This window comes from Poecilia reticulata, chromosome 19 (genome assembly GCF_904066995.2).
Source record: "Poecilia reticulata chromosome 19, P_reticulata-male-v2, whole genome shotgun sequence".
NCBI lineage: Eukaryota > Metazoa > Chordata > Actinopteri > Cyprinodontiformes > Poeciliidae > Poecilia > Poecilia reticulata.
The window spans coordinates 11,882,333-11,908,429 of NC_088848.1; the positions used below are offsets into that span (position 1 = coordinate 11,882,333).

Genomic DNA, 26,097 nt, shown 5'->3' on the forward strand with positions numbered 1-26,097 from the left:
GAAACTAATTTTTGTCTAATCTGTCACTGGAAAAAAAAGTTACATTATCAGACCGAACGAAGATGGATCTATTTGGCCACAATAATCAGAGGTTAATTTATAATAGTCAAAGGGAGATTTTCAAACACAGAAACACAGAACCAACTGCCAAGCGCAGCCAGCAGTGGCAGCATCATGTTGTGAGGCTTTTTCCTTGCGTTCTAAATTTTCGATCTTCCCATCAAATCAACAGCTAGACAATTTAAACAGGAACACTTGTTCAAGCAGGACAATAATTACAAACACACAACAAATGTGGTTTTTGTATGGATAAAGACGCATGGATTAATTTCATCGTGAGATGAAAATCAACTTGGTGGCCTCACAAGAGCAGGATTTGATTTTATTCAGAGCAGACTGTGCATTTATCCCAAGCAAATGAGCCGCCGTGTCAGCCTGTGACCACCAGGGGGCGAGGGATGGCAAACAACCCCCGGCAATGCTTCCCTGCTGCTCTGACAGTAAAGTAGGGCACAGACCCCACAGCTGCGTGTCCACTCAGTTGCCTCCTGTTTACTGAGGTTGCCATAGCAACTTTCAAACGGCAAGCAGCTGAGTATCCAGCGGAAGAGAGGACAGCGGAAGAGTGGGCTGGCTGTGTTGTGACGACCTGGAGGATCACGTCACGGAATTTAATTATCACGTCCACCAGAATTAGATAAAGGGACTTTTTACTTTAGAATATTCCCGACAGAATAAAATCACTTTATAGCAAATGAAAGCTAAAATTCATAATAAAAAAAACTTTTCTCATGAAACAAGATTTCCAAACACCATGTTTGATTTTTAAAAAAAATAATATTTCATTCAACACCATTTTTTGTCTAATTTTCTTTATATTTCTCTGTATACAAGCCTGAATGAGACTAACAAAAAGCTGAAGACTGAGAATATATCGTTCCCATGACAACCCTCACAAGATGCGATTCAGTCAGCAGGAATGGGTCAAAATTAAACCAAACTGCTGTTAGAAGCTTGAGGGCATGATTGAAAATGATTGGATTCTTTTGAACTGAAGAAACCAAAAAAAAATTCCTTCATTTAGAAAATAGTGTCCAAAACCAGGAAAAGCTTACCCTCATCTATTGCTCAACAGAGAGAAAAAAGAAAGGTTGTGTCTTTGCAGTGTATGGAAATATGTGGTTAAAACTGTATGTGCAAGATCTCCTTTGGGATCAAAGCAAAGTTCATAAAAATGAAGTGAGCAAAGTAACCCTCAATATTTTAAAATTCTTGCTTAATTACATAATCATTTTTTAAAGCTCTACTTAAGAGTTACACATTTATACAGTTTTAAATTACTGATTGCATCTAAAACCAGCAAGGAGATATTTTTTTTATTAACAGACTCCACAACATATCCAAAACCCACTCAATATTAAATAAGGCACACCTTATTGTTTTATTTTCCTTTTATCAAGTTTAGAAAGAGGGAAAAAAAAACTGAAAAATTAAAACATCTATGGGGTGCCTGAAACACAAATTAAAAAAAAAAAAAAAAACAACACAGAACCAATACTTTAATTCAAATCTCTCATATCACCCAAAAATCCCTTCACAGCTGAACATTTAGAAATTTGAAGGAAACTTATTCAAATCTGTGCTTATTCATTCATTCGTGCAAAATCAGAAATTACAAATGGAACCATCCGATATATTTGCCACAGTCTTCAACTCATTTAAAGCAACTTTTTGGAGCCATTAACCAATCCGATGGCTGTTGTGGGGGTTGTCAAACATTTAAAATTACCAAAAAAACAGACAAAAAAAAAACACCTAATACTAATAACAGTGTTGAAACTAGACGGTCAGCAGAGCCAACAGGATGGACAGAGTCTGAACAGACGGCAGCTGTACGGTGAAACCTTCAGGACTACAGCTGGTGATCTAACCAGGCTTGATTTTGTGAACATCTGTTCCTCTTAGTGGAAAAGCAGAGCTCCTTTGTCAGAAAAGATGCACAAGGCAAATTTTATTAAACCAAGATGATGCTTTAGACTTTTTGTAACTCAAAGACGACAGAAATTTCTTTTCAGAAAAATAATTCAAACATCTTACCTGATGTTTCTAGGCTGCCTTCTCTTTATTTGGATTATGTGTCATTCTCACTCTAGCCTCTTGAATGCATGTACAAATTTAAATGTGTGCTTTATTGTTTTACTTTTTGCACAATGTATTAAATGTTTGTGTTTAATACCAACTGAACGTGAATTTCCTGCATTCCTACCTGTTGTTGCAGATAAAAGCTTCTACATCTGGAGTAATTTAACAGAAATGGTGAAGATGAACTAGATCCCCACTCGGTATTGAAATGATAAGGATAAGTTTAAACGGAGAGACACAAAAAAATTAAACAGCCAAGCCCACAAAAGCAAAACCTATTCCCAATGACTACACTTCAACAACAACACAAAAGACTACAAAAAGAAAAAAAATATGCAATTAAGAGAAACCAAAAAGGACACCGAGAACTCCCACTTTGTCCACAGTAACTCAAGCAACGGATTTATGGAAAGGATTTGGGGCTGCAGATCGTCTGCAACTCAGCCAAATTAAAGTCCACGACGGACCAAGTCTTTATGTCTGACCCCCAGCAACGAATCCCAGGTCAGCTGGGCCTGTGGAGTGCAACTTCCGGCCTTCAGGTCACATGAGTACCCAACGGGGCAGCAGTGCTTCATGTCTGCGCAGCATTCAGCCTGGAAAACAAAAAATAAACTTTATTAAAAGCTGCATTTATCAGTTAATTCAATTAGAGAGGTCTGATTTTCATTCATGGTCGAGTGGCAGAACACGTTACTTGCTCATATTGGTGTCGAGTGTTAAATGCCAGTAAGACGTAAACATTAGAAGTCAACATTTCAAAATGAACATGCATAGCTGACTGCTCACAGGAGATTGTGAGGATATTCAGAGGGAGTTTCTAGTATCCCTAGAAATTTCCAGGAATCTTGTGGAGTTAGTTAATATTTGTTTTGACAAAACACATCAGATTCTTTTTTTTTTTTTTAAACCAGGTGCAAAATATATCCAACAATTAGTTTTGGTTCAACAACAAATCTACAACAGTTTGTTACGATGTACGATGGGGCTTCGTGCACGGTCCGCTTCACTTTACCGTATGTGTGTATAGACTTGGTAAAGTTATCAACCAGAACAGGATAAATGAAATGAAATTCTGGATTAATTCGGATTGATGAATAAATATTAGGCACTTTGTTGGGGATCTCTCTAGTGACCTTCTGTTTTAAAGACTAAACCCTGAAACACCAGAGATTTTAAAAACTCAAATAAATGGACAAACCTATGAACAGGCTGACAAATGGCTGGATCTTTCTCTTTTCATACAAACTGTGTCAAGACACTAAGATATCATGAACATACCTTGGCAAAGGGACAACAGCTCCACTCTGTAGCTGAAATCTTACAGCAGGTGGATTTTGAGGGGCAGAGAAACACTCCGGTGCTGTCACATTGTACATTTGTTTCCTCCACTGCCTCTCTCAGCGCAGACTGTTCTGCTTTATTCAGGAGGGCGGTGGTGAGCTGCAGATAGTAGCCTTTCTTCTCACACGTTTTAGTCTGCATGTTGCATGTGTAGCCCTGAGGACAGCAGTGCTCGTGGTCAGGGCAGCAAACCGCCTTGAAAAGAAGGAGGAACATGCCACAGGTTAGACCTAAACAAGTTTTCATCTTTATCAGGGCTGGCGTAAAGTCAGAAGCGCTTGGACCTTCAGCAACGGGCAGCAGCCCCACTCGCCGCTCGGAAGTTTGCAGCAGGTTGTTCCTGTGGCGCAGCTGCTCGTGTTGTCGCATTTAACGTCGGTCAACGTGCTCGGCTCGGTCAGAGCGCCCAGTTTGGTGGACCAGGGGATCCGATGAGGGCCGGTGGAGCACGAGGACTGGTGGGGGTCACAAGTGTGTCCACTGGGGCAGCAGTGGATTCCATCTTTACAACACACTGCCTGGAAAACGACAGCTTTCACTCGGCGTCCCGATCACGTGCCCTGTATAAAACAAGCGGACTCCTACCTCCGGCAGAGGACAGCAGCCCCATTTGTGGGTCCTCCCCATGAAGCAGCAGGTCGTGTCTTTCGGGCAGCTGGTCTGACGGTCACACATGATTTTCTCCTGCTGAACTCGACTGGTCAGAGCGGGAACTTTGGTCAGCAGGGGAAGCGGCGGAAAGACACCGGAGGCGTCGTCGCACGTTTCAGCCTCCAAGTTGCAAACGGTGCCGTGAGGACAGCAGTGGACGTGATCGTCACAACAGACAGCCTGCAGGATGTGTACATTACAGTTTTTACATTTTGAACACAGAGCTGATTAAAAGCAAGGTGGTAAAGGATTTGAACGGTGTTGTAAATCAATTGTTAGACGACCGACCAGCCTGCAGTCCAGGTTACCTTCGGTAGAGGACAGCAGGCCCATCCCCCACTCGCCGTCTTGCAGCAGGTAGCATTTCCGGGACACAACGTGGATTCGTCGCACTTGTCGTTTTCTGTCAGCAGAGGAAAGACGGGCGTATTGGAGAGCAGCGGCATCAGCGCGACGCCTGATGGATGATCGCACGTGGAGGCCGCCAGGTTACAGACGGTGCCACTGGGACAGCAGTGCAGGTGGTCCTTGCAGCACACAGCCTGCAAAGAGTAGAGACAACGAGGCCATTACAGAAGAAAAAGGGAGCGAAGTGTGTGGCAATTTCATCAGGAAAGCTGGTTTAGAGAGTAACTGAGCAGTTGGAATGGAGGAACCACCTGACGAGCCGTCAGCCTGACCGTACCTGAGGTAAAGGACAACAGGCCCACTGTCCTGTTGGCGATTTACAGCAGGTGTTTCCGTCAGCGCAGGCCACAGAGGCATTACAGGGAACAGCATGGACTGAGAGACAAAACAGAAACTTTACATTAAAGCAAGTACATAAACTTCATTCCAGCCGTTTAAACTCCTAAAATGAATGGATTTCAAATGTTTTAGAATAAATTGGTTTCTTTTTCTATTTTACACCTTTTTCCCCTCAAACACTTAAATGTATGCAGACCCCTAAAAGACTAAGGTTTACGAGTCACAAAAGTAGAGATTCAGTAATGAATCTCTACACATTTTGTTTTTATTTTGGAAAAACATGAGGCAGCTTTTTTCCACGGTTATCACAGGTCGGTTCTAATTAAATGAGAACAGGCAACGCTTTGTAGTGGTGACTTTATGACTCTAATGAGCCAAAATAGTTAAATAAACAGACGTTTATGGCAGTCCTAATTTTTTGCGAAAGCCCTGAAAAGAGAGGCATCTTGGGAATCATCAGGTCTCCATAGCAACAATTAAACCTACAAAACACGGTCAGAAAAGGGCTCTGGACTTGTTGCAGGGTCCAATTCTGCTTCAGCTATAAACTTTTCTACACATGGACTCGTGTTTTCATCAAGTACGCTCTGATAAGCAGTGTTTCCCAATCCTGGTCCTTAAGGCTGTAATAGAAAATTTATTTTTTAGCCTCATTAAATTTTTGATGGAACTGATGATGATTTTTTACCATTTATTTACTGATTATATTTGCTGTGTTTTTGCATTTCTGCAAGAGGTGCTTTTCCATTAAAGAAGTTTCCAGATAATGTTTAGATGTTTCTGCAGCTGTGATAGTTTAACAGACCTGAAGACATCCTGGGTAAATGCTTGATCTTGAAATTGTTTTTAAAGTACTGTCACGTGTGGAATGTAGTTTGTACCCTTGTTTGATCCTGAACCCGCAAGTAACTGACAAAGAAGAAATAGAAGTTTCTCCTGAAATCCTTATCGGTTCTCTTTCCTGCCATAAAAATCAACCCCTCCAAGAGGTGAGGGGTAGTTCATGAGGTGGGGGTCAGGATTGTCTTTGTGGTCCATCTGGCAATAGAGATAAGATCAGACTTTGGGTGGGTCTTTTCCTTTCTGTGACTATATAACAATGTGATGCATGTTGTTCAGGGCTCTTCTCCTGACTGGGTTAAGTGAAACGGGTCTCCAAACGCTTTTGCCTTTGAATAAACCAACTTAAAGACAAAGATTAATCGTTCTCTTATTATTGAAACAGCTTCTCATTCTTTGATAAATGAAATTTCCATAACAAGGCACACTGTTCTGCACCTTTTATGTTTTGCTGCTTCAGTAAACATGATTCCGTTTTCTAATCAGCTAAAGCCTGATAATCAGCCATTGATTGAAGTTAATGAGTGAAAATTAATCATGTTTAAGTAGACAAATATTATTATCAAAGTTGTAATCAACAAGCAAGTTTGGAACCTCCACAGGTCTACTTTGGTGACCTGTGAGCTTATCTGCCCATTGATTAGTATGTATTAATATAGCAAAACTGACATTCAGTTTCAGTCTCCTGTCACTATGACCTCTTTACTGACCTTTGCTCTGTGTTGGACCCTGCTCCTTCATGGTCGGGCGCTTCTTAATGGGCAGGGGAGCGTTTTCCTGGACGGACACACAGGTGCTGTGTTCCAGGTCGCATTTTGTCCCTGAAGGGCAGCAGTGGATGTGGTCTGAACAACAGACGGCCTGCGAAACAACAGGAAACGGTGTCAACACTCATCTCTTCAGCTACAAAATTAATTTAATGCAAAACGGAACACAAAAAAATTATATTCTTTTGATTCTGGCATTTCTTCTGTTTCCTAAGGGTTCAATAAAACATCTATGCTTTTGATGGATGAATAAATGATGCATGTAGCTGGCGCGTGCCTCTGCTGGACATGGTGTGCCATTTATATTTAAATGAGCAGTAGCACAGATAACTCAGACATACCTGTTTGAAATCTGGTAGTTTTAACCCAGGATTAAACAAATTATATCAAACTATATTTAAGATCAATGTTAAGGGCTAATCCTCAATATCTTAAAGTCCAGGCTTATTCCTGGCAATTAGTTTTATTCTACTTCCTTTAGTTTTGCTTCACCATCAGTGTAGCGATGAAGCACTTTTTCTGTTTTTAAATTTAATGTATAAATAAGTTTAACATAATATAAACCCCATTTGCCAGTAACATTAAACTGTGCTCAGTGTGGTCATTGTCATTTCTTGTTTCCTTGGCACCACCTACTTAAAAGGTGCTTTACTTAAACATAAAACAAAATCAGGTTCCTTCATGTTCGAGTGTGACGCTTACATCAGGCATAGGACAGCAGCCGAATGAGCCGTTGGTCATCTGGCAACACGTCGTCTCATCATGACAAACCGTTTTCTTATCTGGACACTCGACTAAAAAAATAAATAAATAAAAATTAAGGTCACAGATCAAAATATTCACCTTAAGAATTTTCTTCCCTTCCTTTAAAGCTTATTAGCGCTGCAAAAATAAATCTGAATCAGTGTTTTTTTTATTTCACAGTAAAGTCAGCTTACCGTCGCGGGACGCAGCGGGAATCCTCCTCGTCAGCGGCACTTCGTTCCCTCCAGACTTACATACCCCAAGCTTTAGGTCACATGTTGTGTTGCTTGGACAACAATGAACATGATCATTGCAACACGTGGCCTTCATATGATGAAAACATATAAAAGAAAACCCAAAAAGAAAATTAAAAACAAGGCTGAATTAGAACAAAAGAGCACAGTGTGCAGAGACCAAATGACTCAGCCTGCAGCGGTGAATGGCTCAGAAGGTTTCTAATCATCTACAAACAATTGCACAACAACTTGCACTTGTTAAACAAAATATCACTTTTTATGAAGAGATTATATCCAAGTCACTGTTTCAGTCTGCATACCTTCTCTGTTCAAACACAGCTATAAGCCAAGGCTGGTTGTAGCTCAATTTGACTATGAACATAATTATAGAAGCTCAGTATGCCGGTTATTTTGCTGCAACAAGGTAAGATGAGATAAGATGAGACAAAAAATGAGATAAGACAAAAAGAGCAGCATAAAAAGGACAGAAAGACATCTTTATACGGAAGCAATGAACTTAAGACGAAGTGAAGTAGCAAGGCTACGAAGATAAAGAAGGACAACAGAAAGGAGTAAGTGGAGGACACAAAAAAAATACAAGAAAGATCAGAAAACTGTAATTTTTAAATAAATTTGTTGCACATAGATTATTGTTTAACCAGGTGGTAACATGTTCCTCCAACTTAAACCCACAAAGTTACAATTTAAGATGGCCTGGAAGGGTTTGGATAGGAAACCTCAATCGTATCAATTTTTATCAAATTCTCAATAAGTATATTTTTCTAAATGTTTAAATCTCTGTCTTTGAAAGGGGTTGCATAGCGCAGAAGGTACCGAGAGGTTTGGAGGAGCTGCTGTTGTTTCAACACATCAAAAGCCGAGCAATGCGTGTTTCATGACTGTGATATTCCACTTAGACGTACCAACTGTGGTAAGTTCTGCCACAGCCTGCTAGTTAATATCAGGAAATGTCCAACTTTTATTAGTTTTTAAAGCAGTCAAAGGGACTGCTTGTATCCACCCAAATTTGTAAACACTCAGTGAAACTGACTCAGACTAGCGTCATGTATATGGTGTGTGTGCGCGCGCATATACGTTTTTATGGGAGGCTGGGTTACAACATAAAATTTTGATTTATTTTACATGAAACGTTGGTTCAAAATGTTTCCCCCCTCCCCCTATTTTCCTGTCTTGTTTGTTTTTAACCTTAACTGTTAGTAATTCAGTCTGTACCATCTGTCAAGGGGACAAACACTGGAGATCTAATTGTGTAAATTCACATTTGTGTTGTTCAAAATATTCATCAATACACAAAGTTCCTCTTAAGCAAATAAATAAATATACAATAAAGAATGACCCCACAATGACCCAGGTCTTGAAAAAAACTGCAGTCAAACGCAGTAATTTTCCACAATGAGTAGCAAACCTTGTTTCAGACATTTTTTAAATGTTAAAATAAACAAACTCGCTGGGAGTTGAGTGAAGTAAAATTCAAAATGAACATCTGCTGAATGCAGAACTTCTACTTAATTTGCAGAATATTGTTGCTTCTTGTCATTTCGGTCCCTACACTTGAGGTCCAACAAGCCAATATTAACTGCTTAATTAACAAGCCTGCATGCGGCTGTACTAGATGTACTCGCAATAACATTAACAGCTCTCTTTTACAAGTCCACACCATGACGGCTGTCTTTGTTAGACATTAATAATGAGAAGCCATTCTAAAAACTTAACCAGGCTCTAATTAATATATATTTGAACCTGTACATTTCTGACTCTGGGTGGACTGGGGAGGAAAAAAAAAAGAGTTAAAGCCCAAAATTAACATTTTTGCCAATGATTAATAAATAGAAGTGTCTGACGCCATGATTTAAATCATGAGTTTCATTACTGGCGAATAGTTTTAAAGCATACCTCTTTGTAAGGGCAGCAGCCGTATTGGCCGCTGGCCTGGACGCAGCATGTATAACCATCTGGGCAGCTGCTTTTCCCATCAGGACAAATCACTGGACCAGCCACAGAAACTACAGAGGGATAAAGATCAGAGAATCAAACACGTTTTATCCACCCGCCCCCAATTAAAACTTCCTGGGCAATATTACTAATATGAATTTGCTGCTCTGGTTTAAAGCCATGACTGAAGCCGTTTGTTTACAAGAAAAATTCCCAACCTGGCCTATCCTTCAATCTTTTCGCTGGTAGTTTTTCCAGCATCGGGAACGACTCAAGTGATGGAGAAACGCACTTTAAGTGAATGAGATCGCATTTTGATCCTCCAGGGCAACAGTGGCGTTTATCTTCACAACAAACCGCCTGCAAAGATAAGAAAAAGCGTTCTGAGAAGGACGAAGACTGAGGTTCAGTTGAGGACATTGTCCTCCAGTTCTGAATAACCAAAAAACAACAAATATGCCAAAAAAAATATATATATATTTGCATATATTTTTCTGCTTGAAAACTTTGTAGATTAATGCCTTAAAATAAGTATGCGACACTGTGTTTGCAATACATTATCAATGCTGGTGGAAGATTCAAACATCAAAATAATGAGCCTCACTGATAAAAGTCAGGTCAAACCAGATCACCTTCCTTGTAATGTTTCAGACTTAAGAGTGGAATATAATAACAGCAACATGCCTCTTACAGACATGCACTGTCTCTACCTCGGGTAACGGACAGCAACCCCAAGAAGAATCATAAAGCTGGCAGCAGGTGGTGTCATCAGGACACTCCGACTCATGGTCCGGACACATGACTGCCTTTACTCCGCTGACGAGCTGGAACCATCAATATCACGTCAACCTCAGAAATATGATAACCGACATCACTTTTTACACTGCAAGACTAACAATGAGCAGAATAATGTAGCTCAGTGTTCTGTTGCTTAAACACCAATATTGGGCTAAAAAAGATGCGAGAGCAGAATAGACTAACCAAACAAAATAGGCCTGTCATTATGATAAATCTTGCTGGACGATAAATTGTTCCAGAAATTATTGTAAGAAACAATAATGTTTTGAGACCATTTTTATGCAATATGATCAAGGGTTTCCCCCAGAAAACTTGCTAAGCAGTCATTCATCTATCAGAGTTAAAAATGTTTAAAGTTGATAGGAAATTTGAAAATATCACTTGATAATTATGTGTTATTGTAAGATTGGAAGGTTAACATCTGAACACCCACTATAAAGTCTTAAAAATGCAAATATTTAAGGGGAAAAAAAAAACAAATTCAAAACTTGTCACTTTAAGTGACAAGTATTGATAATGGCATAATAAGGAAAGTTTGCCTTCTCAACATCCAAACTTTAATTTTTGTAAATACTTAAACACTGGAATATGCTTTAAATATCCAAATGAAATAAACAAAAACAATAAATGAAATGGAAATAAAAACCACACACCACCGAAACCACAAAGGAAACTGAGCATGTCTCTGTAAACAAAGCTGTCATTCAAAAAATACTAAACAGAGTGGAAATTATTGAGCCAATTTTAACTTATGATGGGATTAATTTACTTATAGCTTATTGCAACAGACAATTAGGTTGCCAAAAGAATCAAATTCTCCACCTAAGGTCTCAAGGATGAGGTCAAAAACAACCGGTGACATCTTTTAACAATTATAAAATTTTTTTTTAAAAAACAAGTACAATATATAGAAGGTCAGATAGGATGCAGAATGTGAGAATTACAACTTTATGCTACCTGAGAGGCAGATGATCTCTGCTTACTGGGAAGTCGCTTCATCATCGGAAGTGAAACTGTTTTATTAATACATTTCTGATGGACCAGATCGCACACTGTCCCCTGGTAGCAGCAGTGGAGGTGGTCTGAACAACACTCCGCCTGGGTGTGGAATCAAGACAGAAGAAAAAAGTTGACATTACAGCAGCATATACTTTGTGCATCAAAAGAAAGAGTTTGTTACGGAAATAAAACTGGAAAAAGGCAAACAGAACTTTCTAAATATAGACAAAAAGATGCAGCTTATGCTTTGGCTTGAAGAAACTGACAAATGAGTAGCTCACATGTGGCAGTGGACAACAGCCATAACCTCCCTGAGTGTTCTTGCAGCAGGTGTCTTCATCTTCACACATGCTCCCATCAGGGCAGATCAGTGCTGTGCTCAGGCCCAGAAGAGCTAGAAACAAGGCCCCCATTTGAAGAGCCTGAACACAATGAGAAGAAAACATGGCGCTGAGCAACACAATGTGTGATAAAGCGTGCCCTTATACAAGACCGGCACCCTCATCGTCTCGGTTTCGGTGTAAAGAACCAACTACGTGCATCAGCTTTGCAAACATTCCACTTGATAACGTGAATTGCAACACTGAAGAAATTCAGACTTCCCGCAAAGCTACGCCCCGCACAAAATATCTAGAATTTGATAAGATGTTAAGAGATCACATTAAAGTCATATTTTTTGTTTTTGTATAACAAGTTAACCGGTGAAGTGATTCATTTGCTGTTCTAATCTCAAGAGATGCAGCCGTTATACTCTATAATAGACTACAACATTTCCAGTTTTGTTTCTCATGCATTTCCAAGTGAAAAAGGTCATTGCTTAGTGAATTATCCGACTGGTCTTAGAATAAATATCCATCTACATTGTTTACTCCAGGTGTAAAAGGTTTTACATTTTGATTGCAGAGATATAATTCTGTATGCATCTACATAACTTATTGAAAAAAATCTAAAAAGTATGAACACTTTATATTCACTATGCGTTTTTTGATTTTAGTTTTCTTATTTTTGTGGAAACTGGTAGTTATTTTTTGTTGTAAGTTTTTTTTTTTTTTTTTCTAAACGTGCCTTTCACTTTGCAGCTACGGGGATGTCCCCCATTGAAGGACAAACAAGGGACTATCCAGATCTATCTGCATTTGCTTGTAGCTGCATAAAGAAATGGTTACAAACAAAATTACTAGCCCAATAACACAATTTACAGTATACTGAGAAATAAAGACAGGGTGCAGGTTCTGTTTCTACTTTACCATTGTGAATAGATGGCTATAGAGAGGCAAAAACAGTTCAGCCGTTATTAACAGAGCTCTGGGTGGTGCTGCATACTCCTCTCAAAACCTGAGAAAAAAAAACCCCACAAACAAAGACAATAAATTAACTGACGGTTAAAATTCCTCGTTCATGAGCTAGACTTGTTTTTAAAAGCTGAACAAATACTCTCTCGAAATACTGAACCGGAAAAGAGTGACTCAGCTACTGTAATATAAATTAATCTATTTAGCTCAGCGGGCTACGTGGCTAGCATCAACGCTAGCTGCCATGAATTACTTTCTTTGTTTCTCTGCGATAGAAAACAAACAAACATGGCAACTTTACCTCGCAGTTTTGTGAAGGCAGATGTAATAGGTAGAATGAGAAATGTCCTCTTTTCACAGCATCGCCACAAACACAAGACAAAAACAACCTGCTACAAATTTTGAAGGCATTTATCACATGATAAGCACACACGTGACCTTCCATGTTGATCAGTTTTAAAGGAATAGTACCTTACTTTTACTTTATGCCTCCGACGATGGCATTTAATTAAACTCTTCAGTAGAGATAGGAATGTGTTTTAATTGTAAAGTTTTAGAGCTAAAGGTTAAAACACTTAATTTTTTTTTTGCTCCATGAGAACACAGTTAATACATTTTGCATTTGTTAATGTATCTCAAGTTAAGGTATTTTGTTAAAGTACATTACAACCTGCGTTTTTGCTGTTTGGGACGGGTTCTTCCTCATAGAGAACCTTTATGGTACATCACCAACATCTCCACAAAGTCTATTTTAGGATTCAAATTCACATTTGGATCCAAATATGTACATTGCTGAGACATAAATCTTGTATCCTTATTGAATGGTACAGTGATTGAACCTTCATATGCGGTTAATGCATGTCATTGTCATTGTCTCAACAGATGCACATGCCATATTGACATTTCTGGAACTCTATCAAAGAATAAGTCAATATTTTTGGTGGTCAATGATTCTCTTCCTGACATCTTTGCTGATTTTGTGTGTGTTTCTCTTCCAATTTTTTTTTTGACATAATCTGAAAACTAACCCATAACACTGTTGTCACAAGTTTTTGAAAGTAACATTCCAAACACATAAGTAATGTGGGAACAAATTTATTTGTATCTTGTCTAATATACAGAAAGGATCAATTTTACAGTTTACAAACAACTGACCAGGTGTATGATGCATATGATTTAGTGCACAGGATGATGGCCTACAGTTCTGACCTCCTCACCCTCACATGCACAAAATCCAACAAAGTGAACTGCACTTGAAAGGATCTCCACAGGGGATTCAGTTGTGTGAATCATTTGCAATGTTTGTGGGTTGCAAGTTATCTACATTAACTTAAAAAAACAACTTGTGTGTAAAAGAAACTTGGGCAAAGAAAGCCACAACTTCACACTTTATAAAAAATTCATAATTTGTCCAAATACTAAAAAAAACCCTTTACATTTACCAAATGAACAACATAAGTTGGCTAGATTGATTTTGTGGTTATTCCCTAGAATTACATCGCATTTTCAGTTTGTACTCTATGTGACACAAGCATATGAACAGCAGGCGGATGGTGAAAATCCTCCAGCATGACTTTTCCAACAATATTTATGCATTCAGTCGATAACTCTGCAACAAACAACAAAAAAAAACTTCAAGTTCACAGTTGCTGATGAATCGTAGGCAGTGATGCTAGTAACATCGGGAGCATGTTGGTCAGTATGTTGTTCTTGTAAACATTTATGACCGGAAGTAAATTTTGTTACAGCAAGATTAAAGAGATTAGGTGTTTTTAAAGTGGAGTTGTGTGGAGAAAGCGGATGCAGTCAGTAGCTTACCTGTAGTAGAAAGCACTCAAATCGGTCTTAGTTGGGAAAATAAGGGGGGGAAAAAAAAAATAGTCAAGTTAACAGTTACCCTGTACTACTTGGTAGGGAAGCTGTGGCCTTTGAGTAGCTGCTAGCTTGATTTTTAGTTTGAGCAAATGTTAGCTGTATTTATTTTAGCTTGACTTGGTAACCATTCCCTTGACTTGGATGTAAAATTGACCCAGTAGCTGTTTCTTTGGCTAAAATTAGTTTTTTTCTTAACCCTGGGTAGCTTATTCTCAAATAGATGAATTGATTATGATTAACTTCACACTGATCTCTTAATATTATTGACTTGGCTCTAATTAAAACTAAGCTGTTGGCTTAATTGTGATCATTTATTAGCTCTACTCTGATTGTATCTATCAGATAGAAGGGTCTAACTGGACCCTTCTATCTGAATTTCTCTGATTTTTCAAGCCGAATTTGCTCTGGCTGCTGTCCACAGCAAGATAGTACAACTTCAAATTTTCCCACACAATCCCACCAAAAAAAGCAAATAACTATCTCTTTAGGGAGAAAAGTCAGTGTATCTTCATTTATTTGGCAACAGATTTCACTGCAACTGTGATGTTTTTGTGCCAAATATCCTCATTAACATCTTTGAAAAGGTTTCAATAAAAACACCCTATACTACATGTTACATGCACGTTTTATACACATAAAATCTCATAGAATTCATCAGAACATTTACAAGTTTGGTGAAAAACAGGATAATTACAAGATGTCAGATATCCAAGGATAGAATAGCCACAAGAAAAGCTGTCAGATTTGGCAGGCATGCTCCTCAGTGTCACATGTTGTTACCTCAATGCAGTGTGCTTATCAGTGCCTATCGATTTCGACAGACTGGTTTAGGTGACAGCTAACTGCATTTTATAAACCATGCCCATCACTCGATTCTGTGTGAAAGAAGGCACTTACAGGAGAGAAGTGGTACAGGCCTTGTATGCAATCCACTGTGTCTATCTCAGTAGTGAATCTTCAAGTAAATTGGCGGTTTTGCTGAGTTGCAGACATATTGTGGCGATTAGGGACTGGCTGCACAGGAGCCTAAAGAACAGTAGAGCTGGGGCTTTTGGTGCCTTCCGTTAACTTCATACATTCATATGCATGCAATCTTTCTATAACAAATTGTCACTCAAATGTCTGAGGGTCTACTTACACAAAAAAGTTCTGCTGGCCAAAAAACAAAAATCTCAACAGGAGAAAGGCAGACATTTTGGCAAATTGTACAGTACATCACTGTGATAAGTCAGTGACACAAAGGGTGACTTTAAGATTATGCTTAAAATTTCAAACCAGTACGATTTAAACAAGAGACCACAATACATTAACACAGTAAAGGAGGAAGAAGAAATTATTTCTTCTTCAAAAAGATGTAAATAAAATATTTGTTCACAGGTGCTTCAGAGAAATGTGACACATTTCAGACTTCTCCAGTCTTTGAGATGTTCTGTCCTTCATACAATCCTTTTCCAATCACTAAATAGAAGAAAGAGTGAGATTTTGAGTGAATTTAGAATCAATGTAAGGGATTTAATTTGAGCTACATATAAATAAATCCCGTAAAACAAGTAATCTGTTATATTTGGTAAGTATCAATCAGTCATCAAAGTTTAAGTGCTCTAATCTTGTATTTCACTCTACAAAATGGCTATATCCACTGTCGGCATTAGGGATGGCTCAGATGATGGTTCAGTGAAGTCACAGGATACGCAATAAACTGGACAGAATCAGCAGAAATCAGAGGGGTCAACTGAGACAATCATCAAAAATGTCAAACAACAACCAGAAAGTGGACCAGTGAAGCAGTGGTTGTGCTTATTGGGATCTTCCTGCTGGGAAAATTCAGTCCACCTCAATGTTCATCAAAGATCCAGTGTTCACCAAGTTTGAAAATCTCACTTCCTAGGGTGGAACACCATGAGAGGTCTGTCTTCAATCTTCTGCCAGGGGCTCTTCTTGTTCTCATCTTTGTCGTCGGGGTCATCCTCGGGGCTCGTCATAGAGTCACGGCGATTCTCACTGTTGCTGCTGCGACTGCTGTTCCCTCGGCTGCGACCTCTTCTGGGGATGGTGGATCCACGTGAGGACGACCCTTCATCGAGAAGAGGAGTTAGGGAATTCTCTTCTGGTGACACCGGGCGTCCCTCACTGCTGCTGGGCTCGCTGTGGTCAGGGTAGGCAAGTTTGGAGTAATTCTTCCCACCTCCGCCGCCACTGCCGATGCCGTGGCCCTTCCGTCCTCCTGTCCCCCAGCGCTCATCCTTTCCCTTACGATTGCCCGATGATTTTCTCTCTTGAGATTCAAGAGGCGGCTCAAGGTTCACATCTCGCTGAGTGCTACTGGAGCCACCTCCAAACCCGCCACCGCTGAGGTCATTGCTGACGTCGATGTAGGAGTGGCGGACGTGAGCATTCGCGCGACCATCCAGGGAGATGAACCATGCTCGTGGGTGCTGTTTGACGCCCAGCTCCAGAAGCTTCTTCTCCGTCAGAGCCTGCAGTTCCCCATTCATCTGAGCCATTGTGGAGTCGTTGAAGAGCACAGGAATGGTCACAGCTCCGCCGGAAGAGTCAGAGGCCCAGCTCGGCTCCTCAGAGTCGTCACCCTGAGATCCACCTTGTTGCTGCTGGCCTTGTTTTTGGGAGTGGTGGTGGTGATGCTGCTGGCCTCCTCCCATCTGTGTCCCATCTTTGTCTTGGTCCTTCCCATCCTTCCCATCCTTGCCAGAGAACTCAGAAGGCAGGCGCATGTAGTGTGCTGGGATAACCAGGGTTGGCACCATGCTCCTGTACATGTTCTCCTTCATCTGGTCGATGGAGCTGCAGAAAATAATCTGACCTGGCTGGGTGTTAAGGGAGGTTGGTCTGGCAAGGCTATCTGCTGCTGCTGCTGAATATTCTGGAGGTTTGTCAGACTGACTTGGTACGTATCCCTGGAAGCGAGGTGGAGACGGGGGATCGGACGAGTATCCTCGATTGTCATTGGCATTGTGATGTCTGTGGTAATCAGACTCCTTGCTCTCCTTGGGGCTGTAGCTTCGGTTGTAGTCTTCATGTAGTAAAGGGTTGTCCAGGTTGTTGGTCTCAGTGGCACGTGTAACCTTCATGGGGAAGCTCTCTCCCCGCTGGGAACCCGAGGTGCTTTTCCCTTTGGCATGTCGCAGCATGTGAGCTGGAACATGCTTAGTCAGGTCTTCTCTTGAACTCTGGTAGTCTCGAGATGGAGACATGTCAGATTTGTCGTTGGAGGGGCCTGATTCCACGTGGCCTCCACAAATAAGATTCAGACGTGAAGTTGATGTTCCCTGGTCTCTCTTAGCTCCATTGAGATTGGATGAGTGGGGTTTGCCTTGATGTCGGCGAGGTTTTAGGCATTTTCGTCTGGAAATTTAAATGTCATAAATCAGAACTCAAAAACTTCTTATGTACAGCAATATGCATGTTAAACTATCTATTTTGCATTTGAAATTTTTCTGCAAATATGAACCTAAAGGTAAGACCTGTGCCTACGCTCGCCACACCTGCAGTAGTAGAGCAGCACACAGAGCAGGATGAGCACCAGCAGAGCCAGTGAACCCAGGATGGATAACAGGAAGAGGGTGTGGTAGGTGGTGATGTCCCTCAAACCTGGATGAGAAAGACCAAAACCTGCAAAACATTTTTATTAACATTTAATCTTACAACAGAGAATATATTCTATTGCTGTCCAGTGATTTCTCATAATTGCCATGAAGGTTGATGTACTAAAAATCACATATCATGTGTCTACACGTAAGGAAACTAAGATACATTGTGGAAAATGCAATCCTTTCAAATCTTTGAGGTATGTGTGCTTGATGCTCGGTTTTTTTTAATAGTCCATGTATATTAGGATCCTGGTCATAAAACTCATAATGTTCTGTTGCTTCAGGAGAATCTAAGTTATTTTTTTTCTGTGATGCCACTGTCTTGCTTTATTATTTTTTTCCCCAATTGACCATCTAGGAATTCAATTTCAATGATCTACAAATGCCCAAGTGGTCAGATAATCAATAGCTAAATTAATCCAAATTTACTATAGTATCATATTTTCCGCACTATAAGACACACCTTCAATGAATGGCCTATTTTTCAAACTTTTTTCATATATAAGGCGCACTGCATTAATTAATAGACGGTTCAGTCTGGGTTGCCAATTTGTTCCGTACTCTATTATTACACATCCACATATATAAAGAAGTGGTCCCTGAGTGTTTTATATAGTAGGCCGCCCCAGTCGTTGTTTCACTCACGGTGTTGATGTTGCGATATTGTGCCCAACTGCTTTCTGGGTAACACAGACCAACCGAAGCGCTGCCGCCGCAGTCTCTGTCTCTCCCCCACCCGACTTTAAATGTATTATCAAACTTTATTAACAAACCAGCGTTCTGACAACTATCCCAGCATGCACCGCGCACTTCTTCTACGGGGCAAATGAAGTCGGCGGCTGCTTACTGTGGTTGCTAGACCTGTTGTGGCTCAACATTGGTCCATATATAAGGCGCACCGGATTATAAGGCGCACTGTTGGCTTTTGAGGAAATTGAAGGTTTTTAGGTTCGCCTTATAGTGCGGAAAATACAGTACTGTGGATGATGCCTATACAGCACTAAAATGAAAGTGATAGGGTAATGTTGGTGCAAGTCTGAAAAACTTTCTCAGAAGAAAAACTAAGACTGAAATTTTAGTTGTGCCAAGACACAGATCCTGTAAACTGAGGAAAATGCTGCAAAATCAATAAAGGATCCAGCTTTCTGTTGATGTGTGTACCTGAAGATGAAGGAAAGGCAGCCAACCAGTATCCCATCTGAGGAACCACAGCGTTCCAAACAAACTGTGTCCCGTCCTTTTTAATATAGCCAGTCCCATTCCGAACCCACAATCCTTAAAAAAAGAAAGAAAGAAAAAAAAGAAAATAACACAATATTATCATTATTACTTCAAATTTTGTCAAAATCAAATGTTTCATCCAAACCTTAGCAAATATTTGGACTATGTAGTTTCACCAGTCTAAATAAGACTTTCTATTTCAGGAGAGTTACATAACCTCCTGTCAGCTCTATTCTTCTATGATTTATGTGTATTCCTTACCCGTCTTTGGCTGATAAAGCCAAGTAGGGACACTCGTGGCCATCCTGTTTCGGGTGTCAGACGGCAGCGGTACAGAGATGTGGATCGGGTCAGAGACCTGGATCGTACTGCCATCCTTATCAAACAGCTGGATGCTGACCACTGCCAGTGCTGTCAGGTCTGCCCATCCCGTTTCTGCACCTGAAGAGAAAATATCGCTAACATCAGCACTGGCTCTATGTTGAATGAGTTTGTGGAAGAAAACCTACCATAGTGGGTGTCTCCTTCAAACTCTATGACATACACATTAGATACAGTTAACTGCAGTTACTTTTCTCAAATTTTGAGCAAAGTTGAGATGTAATTTTTTTCCTCAATATTTAAAGGCTGTGCCAAGTAAATAGTGTCCATACATGGATTCCTCAGCTTGTAAAACTTAATTTAACAATAAACCTAAAACTACCTGCTCTTCTGGTTTAAAGACTCGAGGAACACCCTTAAAGACAAAAACACGCAAGTACTAACCTGAGCTGTTGGTCTCCTGGCCCAAAAGAAACGGGAACCCACCAATCTCATACTGACTTCTGGCTGTGGTCAGAGTCGCAGACAATGCCGTGTAGTTAGAGCTGGAAGGCAGCTGAATGGACTTCCTCTGTAGCTGAACCAGCGGCTGGTTTCGGGCTCCTGGAGAAAGTTTAAAAGCTTCAAAATAATGGAAGGATTTTCATCTTTGAGGATGTTGCAGTTAAATCTAAGAAGGACACCAGTGAGGTAAATGCTGAACAATATTAGACACAATCAACACAGTAGAATAGTTTGTGTTTTTATGTTCCAAACTAAAACTTTGATGTATTTTATGAAACAGACCAACTAATATGCATAAAAATAGTGGTTTTAAAATTGTATTTTTTATTTTATTTTTTTACAAAAATTAGTGAAGTATAGGATTCATACTAAGTCAAGTAAATGTTTATTTGTTCCTCACCTGGTGATCCAGACAAAACCTGTAGGATGTCATCGTACAGAATAAGAGTTCCTGGCCTCTCAACGAGGAGGTACAGGCTGACCGAGGCGTACACTGAAACAGGGAAATTACCACATTCATACATAGAAGACAAAACCACAAACAATAATTAGGTTTTTACTTAAAAAATCTCCTTCCTTAAGAACTAACAAGAGCATCAAACTTGAAATTCTGAGTGTTTGAGTCCTGCATCAAAGCAGTGAGCATTTGCTGTTTTCTTACTCATTATTTTAAGAGGCGATCATATGAAACAACATATTACACATTTTAAAATATATCAGGGAAACTAAAGAGCAATAGCTGTTACTGTAAGGTGATGCTGACTGATTTAGTCAAATTAATTCAACAAAAGCCCTATTTACTCTTTAGAAACACATGAACAGCTCTGGGAATGTTGTTTGTCACAAACAAACTGATGTGTTTTCTGGGTTTCATGCACAAAGTGTGAAATACGCTATCTGACTGATTTATACACAGCAGCTGTGACTGGGATAAACTATTTATAAGCCCAGATTGCACATTTCATGCCACCCTGGAATTAGTCTGATAATTAGTTGGGGTTTTTTTTCATCTAGCTGCATTTGTGTAAAAGCACATTTTACTCTAACAATAATGCAATATTTTCTACTAACATTAAAGCCCTAAATGTTTTAAGCCAAAGCTAAGGCATGGTGATGAAGCTGTGAACCTACATGGGATCCGACTGGAGTGCCAGGGCACCGAGTTGGTGATGTAATCCCGTTTGGAGGCTGTGATGATGACCCAGGTGCCCGCTCTGTACAGGAAGCTGAGTCTCACCACACCGTCGCTGCCGGCATGGCTGGATGCCAAAAGCGTCTGATTCCCATGGACTTCTACCTGAGCGTCTGCTAACGGTGAGAGGTCACTGTTGTCAAAAACCTGGACTTTTACTTGCACCTCTGCAAGAAGAGAAAAAGACATTATTTTTAAAATTATTTTTTAACTAAATGACTTGACACTCATGCATGAAATAAATAAACCAAATCTACTGGAGGGCATAAGCTTTAATTACTTTCCTGTAGTCTCATTAATCTGCCTGACTCCACTTATTGAGGTGTTAAAGTTGTACAAGGATTATGAAGTGTAATGTTCTTATTATGTTCTGAATTCTGAGACCACATATAATTTGATAATATATTACTATTAGACTGCACCTACAAATGGGGAAAATGGACTGAACTTATATAGCACTTTTCCAATCATTTTGACCACTGAAAGCACTTCACACTAGTCATATTCACCCATTCACACTCACAAATGTATACACCAATACACAATTAAGTGCCTTGCTCAGAGGCACATCAACATAAGCCCCTGGCACAATCAAACCTACAACCTTCCAATCACAAGGCAACTATTCTACCCACAGAGCCACAGCCGGCCCCACAAACTGAAGAAAAGCACATTTGTGGAGATTAATATAATAGAAATCAGCCGAGAATTAAACCTTTAAAGTATATTCATACTACCTGTATGTTTAAAATGATTTTTCGAAAATGTTAGCTGGGTTAGCTAACGGCTAGTTTAGCCAACTTCAAAAACAGCTTAGCAATCTATAAACAGTCTGTGTTTTTTATATAATTTTTAAGAAAAATTTGAATACATGAAATAACAGGAGGCTCCTTTTTTATAGTTGAAAGGGTAAATAATTACATGAAAATATTTGAAATTGGTCCAAAATTCATGTTTTCTTGATCAGATTGTAGAAGAGCAAATCCAGCTGCCATCACTTCCAGTAGAGATGGATTACTTTCCCAAAGGGAATGTCATCACAGACATACCCTCTACAAATCTCCTCATCATGTTTTCAACCCTGAAACATTTACTTTCTCATCCTGCCTCTTGGATATCGTGAATATGGGTCACACTGTTTCTATGGTTACACTCCGACTCTCCCAAAGATGCCCTGTTGTGCTTCCTCACTCGAATACGTTTCTGTGTCGCTGTGGTCATCAAAAACCCTTCAGCGCAAGAAAAAAATGTGACGCCATCGGTTCCACTGATGGTCAGTGAGATCATAAGCAGCAGTGTTGGTAACTATGTGTCTATGTTGATTGAACATGGCTAAATTCTGTCACACATTAGCATAATTGGACCTATAAAGGCCCCCTTGTGTATGTGTTTGGAGAGGATTTCCCCAGTCTGGGCTCTACACTTGAAAAACTGGCTTGAAGCAGCTCCATTGATATAAACACTGAGTCACATTGTCACACAGAGGAGATTTTCGCTCTCAAAAGCCCTTCAGCTGTTATTCAGAGCAACATAAAGCACTGCAGACACTGAAATGGGATATGAAATGCCCTTGTAGTACAAACTTAGCACTGCAGCTAACGTATTATTGCTTCAAATGTAAATATGGTAAAGAGAAATTGTGAATTTTAACCATTTTTCTTTTATTTGTAATCCTCTTAAATCCAACTATACTGTTTATATTTCCCTTACAATACTTTAGAAAACACAGTAAACAACCTATATGAGTCAGGGAACAGTAAATCCACCTGGACAATTGGGCGTGTGCGAACAACTCCACCCCTGCACGTTCACCTGCACAAACATTTCATATTCTATTTGAGCTCTTTTCTATACTGGGATTGTGTTTCACTCATATTACCGTCACCTGCTTGGCCCAAATACAATATGCATCAGTTTATGAACAAACTTGAATAAAGACGATCTCTGGATTCGACTAGCGCTCCCAAAACAATTGAAGAAAGTACATTTACTTTAGAAGATAACATGTTGCAGCATCAAACTATTAAAATAGACATGTTTTAGGTTGAAAATTAAATAGATACAGTCATACACATTTAAATTAAATGAAAACTATTCCACATGAAGACTATGCTTTAACTTTCACCCTTTTTTTTAGATGTTAGGTGCTGATATAGAGAAGGACAAAAGTAAAGATAACACCACTAAAAATAAATGTCCAGTTTCTTGATTTTGCAAGAGCTCAGCACTGAGGCACAGCAGCCTGCTACAGGAAGCGAGAAAACCAGCACACTTTTTATTGGAGGCAATATTTGAGAGGATTTATTTCGTCATGCTTTCAGAACACTACATAACATAACAATAATCTATTTGTGCAGTTGGATGGATTCTAACGACCAGAAAAATGTGGGTTGATCATCAGCAATACTGTGGTTCTAATATTGCGGTGACATATTTTCTTGATATCGTACAGCTCTTCAGTAGCCAAAAATATTGAGTTTCATTCTGAGATTTACTTCAGCAAAAACACTTAGACGAAATTATTATCAGCTAAATGTACCTTCAGAAAATAGTTTCAGCCTTCTAGGAAATATTTTTATGCTACTCATCATGTGATCTAAAATTAAACAGTATGTTCTGTAACATTTTATAGTTGTAAAGTCTCCATTCAATAAATGAAGGTGGTTGTAAAGAACTATGATTTAATTTAAAAACTGAAGTAAATGTAAACAACACTGTGGCTAAATATAAAAGAGCCTATGTGTGGGTAGCTGCATTCCTCCAGACAGAGTCTGTGACCGTCCATGCATCTCAAAACAGCTCCGGGCATGCATAATACACAGCAATTACATAATGCCCTTCAAAATGTACATCAGCATAACAACAATAGAGGAAATTCTCTTTTTCCGTGCTTTGTTTCATTTACAGAGAAGCACAGGGTTCTTTTTTTCCCCTTTCTTTCTTTTCTCCTGCAGTAAAGCAGATTTGATTCTTTTCTGAAACAGAAAGACATTTGGTTGGATGACCTAAACATTTCCAGCTTCTCAGCCCCTCCTGATCTCCCTGTCATCAGTGTGCACAGCAACAATGAGCAGCATGAAGGCCTTGCCTGTGAAGGAGCAGCACTCCCAGGCCTGTGCTCTCAGGAAAAAAAAAAACAACAAAAAAAACCCACACATTTCCACACCGTTTCAGTCCAATCACTGCAGCCAACTCCAGCACGGCCTCGCTGTCATTCCACTCCATATTCATCAAAGAGCGTTTCAGGCCGCACACAACAATGTCTGCAATCATCTCCCTGATAATCTAATTCCTATTTAGACAGAGTGAAGTCAGGGGGACGCAGCGCTGCAGACATCGACGAGGTTTTTCTTTTTTGTTTTTGTCGACAAAAGCAATAAAACAAGCAACCACTCCCATCTCATTGTGCTGCATCCCCCCCCCCACCCTACCCTCTGTCCGCCGCCGAGCTTACCAAATGCTCCCTGATCCGGCAGAGATTTGGCCAGCGCCTCCCAAACCGACAAGAACAGGAGCAAACAGGAGATGCGGTGGGGCGGCATCTTTGCAGCTACATCTCTCTTTCCCAGATCGGCGGCCGTGCTTCCATATTTCTCCCCCTCTTCAGTCGATTCCCGGATGCCTGGCTTTGACTTGGGCTCGAGATGCTGCCGCCTGTGTGGGCTTCGCCTTGTTTTTATTGTCTGAGGTGGCAGCAAAAAGAGAAATGTTTCCCTCTGCTGATCTGCATGGGAATAGCTGCACAGATCCAACTGCTGGCTCAGAATAATTTACAGGCTCGTCTCTATAAATTAGAATATCGCGAAAAGAGTTGATTTATTTAAGCAATTCAAGTTGAGAACGGAAATTCACGTATATAAATTCCTTACAAAAGTGGTATGTTCCTACAGTTCTGCTTAGTGCGTTATAGAGTGATTATAAGGATTGCATCTTATAGATAAAATAAATTCCCTCAAAACTAAAAATATCTATATTAGGGCGAATAAAAAGATATTTTTAATTACATTTTTAGGCCCTTGTTTTATAACTTTCACAATAATGGGGATCAGTTGTCCAACTGACTGTCACCGATACTCTCCACTAGGGGCGGTGTTTAGCCACTAGAGGTCATTTTTTAAATAAGCTGGCTTTCCACAGATTGCTGAATTCAAGCACATAAACCAAAAGTTGAAAAAAAAGGAAAATGTTTGGTCAAAAGTTGTGAGCAACCAGCAGGAACAGTGAGTTTTGATAAGGCCAATGTGGCTCACCACTAAGAATGCAACTCTGTCAGGGGATGAGCATTTGTAAAAAACAAAATAAGAAAAATAAATACTTTTTTGAACATGTAATTTTTGTGTTCATTCGGTTGGGATTTTACGTTCCAATGTGTTGTGCAGTGTAAGCTATCAAAGAAATGTAATAAGATAATCATATTTTGACTATGGAGAGGAGGGTAGAAATAGAAAATAAAAGTTAAAACCAAATGTTCTGATGCCGTTTATGAACAAACCAGTGTCAGCACCGCAGTGAAGCTAATTGTAACAGTAAGTCAGAACAGTAGCAGTTTTAAACTCACGAGTCATTAATGGAAAAGAAGCAAGGCAGTTCCTGTTTAAATGAAAAGGTAGTTATTATAGCGTTCTGTGGTTATTAGTGATGACGTTGAACATTTTGATTGAATATTGTGGAAAAATAACTTGACAAAATAAAATCAAGGTAAAATGAATGTGCTGCCAATGTTCAAAGGGCCAGTGACGTTTTCAAAAGTTCAGTTAATTCGCAAAATGACAACTGAACCCACGATTTCTCTCAACTGGTTTAATTGAAATTAACGAGCGTTTAAAAAAAAATACACTGAAATTTAAAGAAAATCATGTAAAC

At 39.7% G+C, this 26,097-nt stretch overlaps 2 protein-coding genes across 2 annotated transcripts; both read right to left on the reverse strand.

Moving 5' to 3' along the window:
* Nucleotides 1-1,361: 1,361 nt before the first annotated feature.
* On the reverse strand, nt 1,362-12,970 carry grnb (granulin b). The gene is made up of 16 exons (XM_008437203.3): nt 12,815-12,970; nt 12,469-12,556; nt 11,503-11,643; nt 11,180-11,320; nt 10,135-10,248; nt 9,643-9,784; nt 9,386-9,495; nt 7,430-7,559; nt 7,194-7,285; nt 6,435-6,585; nt 4,823-4,920; nt 4,446-4,679; nt 4,072-4,317; nt 3,771-4,004; nt 3,424-3,681; nt 1,362-2,738 (listed from the first exon to the last, which is right to left on the reverse strand). The coding sequence occupies exons 2-16, from the start codon at nt 12,469-12,471 to the stop codon at nt 2,592-2,594; spliced, it is 2,241 nt and encodes a 746-aa protein (XP_008435425.1). The 5' UTR covers nt 12,472-12,556; nt 12,815-12,970; the 3' UTR covers nt 1,362-2,591.
* Nucleotides 12,971-13,592: 622 nt separating this feature from the next.
* Nucleotides 13,593-24,978, reverse strand: fam171a2b (family with sequence similarity 171 member A2b). The gene is made up of 8 exons (XM_008437204.3): nt 24,689-24,978; nt 21,174-21,401; nt 20,443-20,535; nt 19,983-20,141; nt 19,479-19,658; nt 19,158-19,271; nt 17,892-18,018; nt 13,593-17,751 (listed from the first exon to the last, which is right to left on the reverse strand). Exons 1-8 carry the CDS (start codon nt 24,774-24,776, stop codon nt 16,266-16,268), a joined length of 2,475 nt encoding a protein of 824 aa, XP_008435426.1. The 5' UTR covers nt 24,777-24,978; the 3' UTR covers nt 13,593-16,265.
* Nucleotides 24,979-26,097: the final 1,119 nt, after the last annotated feature.